General features: G+C 43.5%; 1 protein-coding gene across 1 annotated transcript in view; it reads left to right on the top strand.

Moving 5' to 3' along the window:
• Positions 1-699: 699 nt before the first annotated feature.
• Positions 700-11,773, top strand: part of GPC1 (glypican 1) — a 102,488-nt gene continuing 91,414 nt past the window's right edge. The window contains exon 1 of the mRNA XM_069727799.1: positions 700-1,005. Within this exon, the coding sequence (XP_069583900.1) occupies positions 840-1,005 (166 nt within the window). The 5' untranslated portion in view covers positions 700-839. The remainder of the gene's footprint in view (positions 1,006-11,773) is intronic.

The raw sequence follows: 11,773 nt of genomic DNA, 5'->3' as shown, positions 1-11,773 counted from the left end.
GCACACCCCACTCTCACACCTCGGCACACCCCACTCTCACACCTCGGCAGACCCCACTCTCACACCCTTCCACACTCCACTCCATCCCTCTTGCCGGCCGGCCGCCACCACCCAACCAGGACACACATGACTCCGCTGCAGGGCTGCCTGTGATGGCGCCTGTGATTGGCTGATGCTCCCCAATGTGCTCCGTGCAGCGCGCAGTGGCCGCTTCAGTCTGTGGAGGGAGCGGGGCTGTCAGCATCATCCTCCTCTGCAGCAGTAGCAGCATCGCCCCGGAGCCGCACAGGTCAGCCGGCAGTGACACGTCTCCGCAGCCGCTGCCAGCAGCACATTGTGGAGGGACCTGCGGTGACACAATGGGGGAGGATCCTGCACACTGACTGCTGGAGCGGAGCAGGTACCGAGAGGCTGCAGTGAGCCAGCTGTGCTGAGGCTGGTGACACCGCTCTGTGCTGCCTGCAGCTGGATGTCACTGCCCTGGGAGAGGACTGCTGCTACTAGAGGACTACACCCCTCAGCACAGGCTGAGCACCCTCCTGTGTAGTCACCAGCTCCATGTAGACACTGTGGACATGCCCTGTGCCAGCCACCCTGCCTCTTCATAGCCTGGGGCCCCCAGTGCCCCTGATGCCACATGAATGCCCTGCAGCCCCATTAATGATGTGCTAGCTGGTGCTTGTGCTGTCTGTCAGGTGCCCTGAGCCACACAGGACAAGATCTCAAGGGCTTCTTCCTGGTGACCTGTGCATGTTGCCTCCTTTGCCTGTGGTCAACATATTTTACTTCCACAAGTTTCTTTTATTTTGGCCTCTCTGCATCTCTCATCCACTGAGGACATGGAGTGGTCATGTGGGCATTTGTGGTGGCATCTTGGAATTGTCTTCTTTGTGCACTGGGCAGCTGGAGAGATGGGGAACAAAGCCAAGAGCTGTGAAGCAGTGAGACAGGTGTACAGTGCCAAAAGCTTCAGCCTAAGCGGGGTCCCTCAGTCAGAGATCTCAGGTGAGTGTGCACTGGGGGGCTTGGAGCTTTCTGGGGCTGCCCATACATCTATGGAATAAGAGAACAATGGGGGTCATGGGGAGAAGGAAATGGTCCAGAAACCACCAATAAGTGCAGTCTAGTTAGATGTCACTTCTGCAATGACAACATATGGTTAATAGAGGGTTAGCTATAAAAGAGTGCCTTAAGGAGACCAGAAGATGGCTCCCAATATAAATGGTCACTTGTGTATATGTACAGCATGAGATATCTCAGCCGCATACTATGGCATTGTGAGACCTTACATGTGGTGGAACTACTTGGCTTAACTACTTCATGTATTGACAATTCAAAGAATAGACTCAATTTCAGATTGAATAATTAATAATGGATGAAGTTTATATGTTTATATTGTATGAGGCCTCTGTCCTTGTTCTTCCATAACTGGCTCATCAGTAGAGTTAGTGTCCTCGTCTATGGTGTCATTACACTTTAGTGTCCTTTAAATTGGTCTTGCAGATTGGTGTCCCAATAGAAGGAGTAATGATTCAATCAAGAAGAACTCAGACTAATCCTGCAGCCTCTTCATAATGTCTTCTTCCAGTTTCCGGTCACTGAAGGAATGTTCTGCCTAAGGTCCTAATGCTCTGCCTAAGGTCCTAATGCTCTGCCTAAGGTCCTAATGCTCTGCCTAAGGTCCTAATGCTCTGCCTAAGGTCCTAATGCTCTGCCTAAGGTCCTAATGCTCTGCCTAAGGTCCTAATGCTCTGCCTAAGGTCCTAATGCTCTGCCTAAGGTCCTAATGCTCTGCCTAAGGTCCTAATGCTCTGCCTAAGGTCCTAATGCTCTGCCTAAGGTCCTAATGCTCTGCCTAAGGTCCTAATGCTCTGCCTAAGGTCCTAATGCTCTGCCTAAGGTCCTAATGCTCTGCCTAAGGTCCTAATGCTCTGCCTAATGTTCTACATAATGCCCTACCTAAGGTCCTAATTGAACTGATTCCTTGTATATTACCCATGATATGTAGCAGGCACTTCGAAGTTTAGTTATGCTTTGTGACCTAAGTTCCTCAGTTACGCGTAATATATGGTCTAACAAATGTCTCAAGGTTATAAAATTCTTCAGTGACACTCCAAAGATCTCCTCCATCTAATTTCTTCACAATTGCGTATCTTAGTTTGACATCTTTGGTGAGTTATCAGAAAGATCTAACCTGCATACCCTGCCTGCCTGACATCTCAGGTGTGTTCTCAGTCTATTTGAAGTTGGTGCCCCTGATTGACATTTTATAGGTGTGTACTGTAATAAGATTTCATCTGTGTACCAAGCCTGACAGCTTTTCTCTATGTTCTCTGGAAGATTCCAGGTGTGTAGAGAAGGATAAGTCATGAGCAGGATCCTGTTGAGACACGTAGCTGTATGCACTAGGTTGATCTCAGGCCAATGACACATCCTTGGTATTGTACTGGATACAGGTTCTCGAGGTATAGAAAACCCATACATGCTTGCCCACTCATCAGTGAAGGCACAAAGTGATGGCTGGCTACTGCATCTTACAAGGTTGTCACGGTTCATTATTTGGCCTTTATGTGCATCACTGAATGGCTTATAGGCAGTGTTATAAGTTAGTGAGGTCAGCTTTATGGGGTAGTCATTGATTTTATAGGACTTATTTATGTGGCTGATTTATGGGTCTGATGACACAGACGCTTGGTTAGTATACCAGTCTTCATCCTTAGCAAGTGCTTGTTTTCAGAGTGTTGGGAACATGGGGCTTAACGTTCACCTTAAGGGGTTATACAGAGCTCATGAATATAGAAGACTACATGGAAGCAGGTTTACTAGTCCTCTAATAATATCCTGCTGATAAAATTGTGATTTTATGAAAACTACAGCCATCAGCCCAGTAAGTGACATATCTCTGGAATCAGAGTTTCTACCTGCCCCTACATTATGCTGCTTTCAGATGCAATAGCAAAAATCTGGTGACAGTCTCTTAGGGTGGATTTTTGTTCCATTTGCAATAACCCTGCTTATGTCCATTTGGTAAAGATCCCGCCTGTAAGTTTAGTAGGTATAATAATAATATTAGCAAACACCTCCAGTTAGAAATGTAGTAGAGTTCTTCTGATTTGCTGTGTCCCTTACCCCCACGTGCAGGCAGTGCAGTAGCTTAGGTATCCATGATTACGACTGCTTACAGCTCACTAACTGTCAGTATATGAGTGTTCGCAACCAGGGATACCTAAGCCAATGCCTGCACATGGGGCAAAGTATACAGTGAATCAGAAGAACTATTCTACAGCAACATAGGTTATCAAGAGAACTATACTACATTTCTAATTGGAGATATCTGCTAATATTAATATTCTTACACCTACTTTATATTGAGATAGGATCTTGAGGCCTCACATATAATTTAGATAGCTGTGGGTGTGATCCTTTTAATCTTTGTCCTCTATTCCCATACACCTTAGATAGCTGTTGGCCGAACCATCGTTTAGCCGATCGTTGGCAGCGATCTCGCCCCGCTCTCCCATACACAGGAGTGTTTGCTTGGCCGAGCAATCCTGAGTTCTCTATGAGAAAGCCTCTGCCAGATGTCAGTGGCGGCAGCTCATCTCTAGAGAACAAAAGGATCTGCAGTCTAAAATTGGACATGTCAGATCCTTACCAATCATCTGTCGGACGCCCATACATATAGGACTGTTGGCCGATTCCATCGATATTGACCAATCTTCATCTGCAGACCATTGGCAGATCCAGTATCCAATGTCTGTTCTGGCCATACACAAAAGACTAATATCAGATCCAACTGATATAAGCGGAGTCCGCCGATGGTCAGGGTTAAAATAAATATGGATACCCTCGTTTATTCCCACTTTCAAGATATTATAAGGAAAAACCTGCACGGAAAAGCTGCAAGAGATAAAAAACTCCCCTGGTGGTGTGATACTCTCTAATTGCATTCTATATGAAGCTATGTCTGTGCGCTATACAGATATGTGTGTGTGTGTGTGTATATATATATATATATATATATATATATATATATATATATATATATATATATATATATATATATATATATATATATATATATATATATATATATATATATATATATTATACCAATTACCTTAACGCCGTTGGTAACAATACATACAGAAACTGGGGCACAATAAGTGTAATAAAAACCTTAAAAACAATATCAGTACCAGTTCACACTGTGACGTAAGCTCAGCACATAGTTCCAACAAATGATACCCGCTGCTAATATGAGCTGTTTATATAAGCATAAAGGTACATATGGTGGTAATACGAATTGTGCGTATTAATGGTATTGGTGACCGTTCACACTGCGACACAGATAAACTTGGATAATTGATAAAATGGTACCAGCTGTTATGCATAGAAATATAAAGTTGCACTAGACCGTAATTATTACCTTGTCACCAGTCAAATGTGTACAGGAATAATATACCAATGCTAAATGGTTGTTAAAAAGAGGACTTTGAGTCTGATTAGGCAAAAAGAAAAAAAAAATCAAAATGTATTGGCTGCAAAGGAAAAAAAATCTCACCAAATATTTCAATACATAATTATAGGTACAATTGTGATGTACTCCCAATGTAAAATGTTTTGACCAAGGAACAGATCAGGACATGATAGGTAAAGTACGTACAATGAAAAACATATGAGTAATCTGTCAGGAATTCATATAATCCAAACGTAAAAAAAAAGTCTAGATAGTGAAACAGTAGCTCAATGTCTGTTAAAAAGTAACAGCAGATTCATTCTGGACGTATTAAGTATTAGAGAGGTAATAGAAGAAGTTATTTATCCATTGTGTTAGATAGTCCTGCCTGCTCCCCTGAGGAAGCGACATTGACGCGAAACGCGCGTTGTGGAAGTATCGCTCCTTGCCCCTAATGGAGTTCACAATCTAGGGCCAATTCCCTTTGAAGCCAGTTATCCTATCGGCATGGCAGGAGACCGAACATACAAACTCCATGATATTGCTCCTAGTTGGAATTGAACCAAGGAGATTATCACTATACAACTGGTAAATCTGCTGCCACCATGTTCATTAGTCCTGTATAACCCCGACCCCAGCACTAATTGGCAGCTTTCTGCCTATACACAGTACGCACAAAAAAAAGAAAAGCAGCAGTGTGAATGAGGTTCTACACAGCTCAGCATTTAGAGAACTGGATTGACCTGAAGTTACGGGGTATATTGCTAGAATTGGGGTCTGCGCCCCTGCTTCATTCTGCTCTCAGATGGGGTAGTAAAAACCTGGCGACTGATTCCCGATAAATCCTTTACTGTTCCAGTGCAGCCGCTCCAGCGCTTCCTGCAGCAATTACATCACGGTAATGCATGTGACTGCTGTAAATGATCACTGGGCTTTTTCAATGTTATTTTATTATTTTATCACCTTTACATCCTCTCCCCAATGTGGACACTCTTTTGCCGAACTTGGAAGATCCCTTTAAGTTTTGGCACAGTGCCTTTTCTAAATACGATTAGACGTGTATTTGTGGCTAAATCACTAAGGTCTGGTCCTTTTGGGTCTTCTGAACTTGTACATTGTTTACTGTCCCAGCGGAGCTGCAGGATTACTGTACTGTGCTTGTTCCTTAAGGCGATGTTCTCACTTTCCGTCAGACATTTCACTTTGTCTGTTCTATCCTTAGGAACACACAGAATTGATGTGTAAAATTGATCCGTTGCATAACTGACGGAAGCAGGAGCCGAGTGACCTCATTGATTATTGTGAGGTCTGGATTCTCTACTTGTCCGTTTGTAGAACGTGAGGAAATGCGCAGCTGCTCATCTTTTTTTCTGTTTTAAAAACTGACACAAAGGGATCCCAAATAGATCCCAAAAGAATCAAGTGACCCTCTGTTTGTTTGCACATTTTGGACACAGGAAAGATATATACTGTATCTTGGTACCGTGTTAGCCAGTAGATAGAAAAATACTTAGAACTGAGAGTCCTCAGTGGTTGATACCTTTTAATGGTTAACTGAAAAGATGGTAACACATTGCAAGCTTTCAAGACTACTCAGGTCACTTCATCAGGCATGGACTAATACAAAATCTGAAGAATATTTATACCCAGCACAGAAGTAATATCATAGATAAGACAAGTTACATGAAGCAGAACTATCATTATAGGAGAGGGATAAACCGTTGTGTTCATAAATATTGGAACAGTTTATAGATAAGGAGTGTGAAAGTTTTATTGTCCTCTGATATGGATTTGTCTTTTTTCATCAATTAATGAATTTGTTCCTCAGACCTTGTGGGGGCATCACAACACAGAACCAGACCCCAATCACAGGACAATAAAATTTTCATACTCCTTATCTATGAACTGTTCCAATATTTATGGCCACCACTGTTTATCACTCTCCCATAATGGTAGTTCTGCTTCACGTCTCCTGTCTTATCTATGGCATTATTTATGTGCTGTGTTGTGCATAAATATGTGATTCTTCAGATTTTGTATTAGTCTTGCCTGATGAAGAGATCTGAGTAGTCTCAAAAGCTTGCAATTTGTTACCTTTTGATGGCTAAATGAAAAGATGGTATCAACCACTGAGGACTCTCAATCCTAAATACATTTCGAACATTAATCTGTTTGTCTGTTCCTAAAAACGTATTGGACAAAGGGAATGTCCGAATAGAAGTGTGAAAGTAGCCTTATTTTCACGCCTTCTCTGCCCTGTTTTCCAGCTTGTTGACTCCAGTAGGTTGTTAATATCGAGGTCGGTGATCACCATCAAGCAATGATCTGCTATGACAATGCTGGAGATGAAAGCTATTGCTGCCGGTAATCTTTTCCCCTCTGTGTTGCTCCTGAGAGTTGCTGACATTTACAAGGCAGTGTTGTTTAAGCTCAGTCAGTTTGCCCAATGCTTTATTAATCAGGATCTAGGAGAAACACGAGTTCTTTTCCTCCGCTTCACTATTTGATGGAGAAAACTATAGTGTTCGGGAAAACTCAATCACATGTGAAGACTGGGTGACTTTGTCACAAACAAGACATAACTTCAGATTGATTTCTGTGTCTTGATTAATGAGGAAAAATAGCTGTGGGGGGGAAATTGAGATGAAACAAGCAAATAAATCTGTAATCGAGGAAGTCATCAAGGGTATGAGATTTCCCCCTGAGGTTATCAGAGGAGTGAGTACAGGAGTGGGGAATGTGTGAATCATTGAGCTGCCGAGCGTCTGACGAATGGAGACGAGGTAAGACTTGTACTGCTTGGAATAGAAAACCAAAGATCTAACATATTCTCAAAGTGCAAAGAAAAGAAAGGCCTGATGAAGGTATATGGGGAGCCAACTCTACCATTGCTCTACGGCTGCCATCCTAACGTCAACCTGCCCAGAGGCCCATACTGCCCGCACCATTGGCAACATGAAGCAGATACTCGCTGCGTAACTGTAGTTGTGTTTGTTTTACACTGAAGTATTTAAAAGAAAACACTGTGGCCTCAATTCGTCAAGACTGGCATTGTTCACAATTTGAGTTGCACCTAAACTTTGCAATTTTGCAAATTGAAAGCTTTTATGAATCAAGCTCAAGGGCTCAATGTGTCTCTGATGACTAGTCCAAGGCAGGTACCAAGAGGTGGCTTCTATTTACTCATCTCCCAGTTAGTCTACGTGAGCAGGAGAGAAAGAACCCAATGGGACACCACCTCAAACTGGTCAACTGAGTCACATAGCCCAGCTGGCTTTCAAAGTATGTAATGATTTAGAAGGAAACGTAGAACGTAGACGACTGTGTCTAATGCTTTTTGTGGCGCGAGCGATATGAATCTGCTGACAAGCTCCCTTTCAGTTGCCCATATCCATTATATAAATACTCAGCGAATAGCCACCTCTCCCAACTCCCTCATCAATATGAACGCTCACCTCATGTGTTTTCAATGGGAGAGTGGGAAATAAGTTGCTTCCAGACACCTCTGGTGGTTGCTTATTTTCCGTGAGAGCTAAAGGAAGCAAGAAAAATAGAGTAAAATGACAGCACAAAAATACAAGACACCACGGCCCGATTCATCAAGACCGACAGCAATGTTCACTCCAGTGTTGATGAGGGTCCATGTTGGAGTTAGTCCCGATTTATGAAGAGACAATGAATCAGGAGTGTCCGCAGGGGTGGATTAAGGGTAGCCAGGGCCCCGGGCTGTTCAGACACTGTGGGCCCCCCCGGTCATGTGACGGGGTCATGCGAAGGGGTCATGCGACAGGATCATCATATACCTGAACCAGATTATTCCAGAAAAATAGTTGCTGTTTGAAACTATAACCTGTCAAACATCCATTGATCTAGTCAATTTACCCTTCAGTTCTGTGTATAGTATACAGTGTATAGTGTCAGTGTATAGGTCACACAGACTCACCAGTGACGTCTCTAGGTGAAGTCCTTCATCTTTCATCCAACACAGACCGCCATCACGTCATCCAGCCAGGACTCGTCTCTGAAGGAAATAACACAGTTATCTCGAACTCCGCTTGCAGAACACATTACTTAATTTTTCCCAACTTCTAAATTACACCACATGAAGAAAAAGAGGCAACATAGTGTCACTCTACACAGTAACAGGACCGCCCCCCATTTAAAACAGTGTCCTCAAAAAATAAAATAAATACATCACTTTAGTAATAATATCCCCCATCCTGGCCCCGTGTATCTCATTCCTGGCTTCAGCCATATGTTCTCCCATCCTGCCCTCATGAGTATCCATAATGCCCCATATGATCTTCCCATCCTGCCCCATCAGTCTCCATCGTATCCATCCTGCCCCATGATCCTGCACGTTCTGTCTCCAATCCTGCCCCATGTCTTTCATTCTGCCCCATGTCTCAAGTCCTGCCCCCAGTGTGTCCAGCATCTCTGCCCCCAGTGTGTCCAGCATCTCTGCCCCCAGTGTGTCCAGCATCTCTGCCCCCAGTGTGTCTGACTCCAGCAATCTGCCCCAGTATGTCCAGCATATTGCCCCAGTATGTCCAGCATATTGCCCCAGTGTGTCCAGCTTATTGCCCACAGACAGTGTTCAGCATTCCGGCCCGCCCTGGCCCCCCGGATTGCCGTTTGCAAAAAAAAACAAAAAAAAAACAAGTTCTCCTCACCTGACCTGCGCTCCAGTGGCGAGCTTCCTCCAGCAGTGCGCACTCGCCAGCGACTGACAATGACGTCAGACGTCGGCGACATGTGCGCTGCGCCTGCGGCCGACTTCAGCCGCCCCTGAGTGTCCGACACGTGGTGTGCACCTCACCACAAATCTTACGCCAGTCGGGGACTCCTCATGAATAGGAGAAGTTGTGGTGTCACGCTGTCGTTCCGCCCAAGCTCTGTCCATTTTGGTGGAGTTGGGTAAAACTGGTGCAAACATACACAAGGTTGAAAATTTTCAGAATTTTCAAAGTGATTTACGAGTAATTGCTCTGAGTCAGGGCAGCTTAGAAAACAAAGAACACTGAAAAGAAAGTAAAGTAGAATGTAGCATAAAAGCTCTCTAGAAAACCATATTATCCATATTCCTCCATGAGCCAAAGTGTTGTGATACTAACAAAGCAGCGGCAGTCATTGTGCCTACTTGCTCCACATGGGAGGCCCTTCATACCGGCCACATCTTCTCCAGCAACATTTACCGGGGATTCCAATCTGTCGAGACAGCCCATTTTTGCCTCTTTACTTGTACCATACAAATGTTTGGTTTGTTGCTATGGGTTAATATGTTTCATTGCATTAGTCATCCATAGTGACAGTAATGATCGTGAGCAGGGGTTTATATACACACAGACAAGTTGGCAATGCGGTTAACAGAACATTCTAGAATCATGAAATTGGAATTTCCATAATAAGCAGATCAGTAAACAGGGTTTACTAAAATGGGTGACAAATAATACTCAGTCTCTTTTCCATTAGTACATTTCAAAAACCTGACCTGCACATCCAAACATAGACTGAGTGTGAACAGGTGCTGAACCCAGAGTCGCCAACTCGTATATAGTTAAATAAATAGGGCAGCACACTGCAGCGCCAAAACATGCAAACTTGAAAAAACGAAATTTGAACTGCATTACTGCACTAGAAATATGAAAAATGAGAGCTTTTAGCGCACAAAAATGGCCAATTTTATGTGTACCTCGTAGCCACGTATATATAAGAGAGATGCCTTAACGTGGCTACGAGGTACACATAAAATTGGCCATTTTTGTGCGCTAAAAGCTCTCATTTTTCATATTTCTAGTGCAGTAATGCAGTTCAAATTTCGTTTTTTCAAGTTTGCATGTTTTGGCGCTGCAGTGTGCTGCCCTATTTATTTATTTATTTATCTTTTCCATTAGTGTCACCATTAGAGGCATTTTCCATTTTATCCATTAAACTCGTAAAAAATGGGAATGATGCGGATTGTTCTAATGCCGTAACAGAGCACGTAAAAAATAATCTTGTCTGTCCGAGTCGCTCTCTGTGGCGGCAGCCAACTAAGCCATGTTAGTAAACAGAGGGCACGGACACTGCTCCTTCAGGAAGCTCCATGTTTTATCCCATCCAACCACAATATGAATAAACATCCCGGCCGTAAAACCAAGTACAAATTTATGTTACATTTCAGCCAAATTGTAAGTAATGACCTCGGTATAACATCTGTGCAATGAGACAAGTATAGAACATATCATGGAATGTGCAGAGGGAAGAGCCGTTCTCTTAAAGGGAGCCTGTCGCCATCACCTTCATATGAGAGCGGCATAATGTAGGAAAAGAGACCCTGATTCCAACGATGTATCACTTAGTTTACTGGGTGCCGCAGTTGTGACACAATGTAGCATGTAGCAGACCTCAGAAAGGTGCCCCTGCCCACAGCAAGGTCTCTATCTACAGTGTCATGTAAAAGTTTGGGCACCCTTGGTCAAAATTACTGTTATTGTGAACAGTTAAACAAGTTGAGGATAAAATGATCTCTAAAAGGCCTAAAGTTTGTATTTTAGGCAAATATACAGTACAGACAAAAAGTTTGGACACACCTTCGCATGTAAAGATTTTTCTGTATTTTCACGACTATGAAAATTGTACATTCACACTGAAGGCATCAAAACTATGAATTAACACATGTGGAATTACATACTTAACAAAAAAGTGTGAAACGACTGAAAATATGTCTTATATTCTAGGTTCTTCAAAGTAGCCACCTTTTGCTTTGATGACTACTTTGTACACTCTTGGCATTCTCTTGATGAGCTTCAAGAGGTAGTCACCGTAAATGGTCTTCCAACAATCTTGAAGTAGTTCCCAGAGATGCTTAGCACTTGTTGGCACTTTTGCCCTCACTCTGCAGTCCAGCTCACCCCAAACCATCTCGATTGGGTTCAGGTCTGGTGACTGTGGAGGCCAGGTCATCTGGCGTAGCACCCCATCACTCTCTTTCTTGGTCAAATAGCCCTTACACAGCCTGGAGGTGTGTTTGGGGTCGTTGTCCTGTTGAAAAATAAATGATGGTCCAACTAAACGCAAACCAGATGGAATAGCATGCTGCTGCAAGATGCTGTGGTAGCCATGCTGGTTCAGTATGCCTTCAATTTTGAATAAATCCCCAACAGTTTCACCAGCAAAGCACCCCCACACCATCACACCTCCTCCTCCTCCATGCTTCACGGTGGGAACCAGGCATGTAGAGTCCATCCGTTCACCTTTTCTGCGTAACACAAAGACACGGTGGTTGGAACCAAAGATCTCAAATTTGGATTCATCAGACCAAAGCACAGATTT

This window comes from Ranitomeya imitator, chromosome 5, assembly GCF_032444005.1.
Source record: "Ranitomeya imitator isolate aRanImi1 chromosome 5, aRanImi1.pri, whole genome shotgun sequence".
Taxonomy (NCBI): domain Eukaryota; kingdom Metazoa; phylum Chordata; class Amphibia; order Anura; family Dendrobatidae; genus Ranitomeya; species Ranitomeya imitator.
This window is presented reverse-complemented; position numbering and strand designations above follow the sequence as displayed.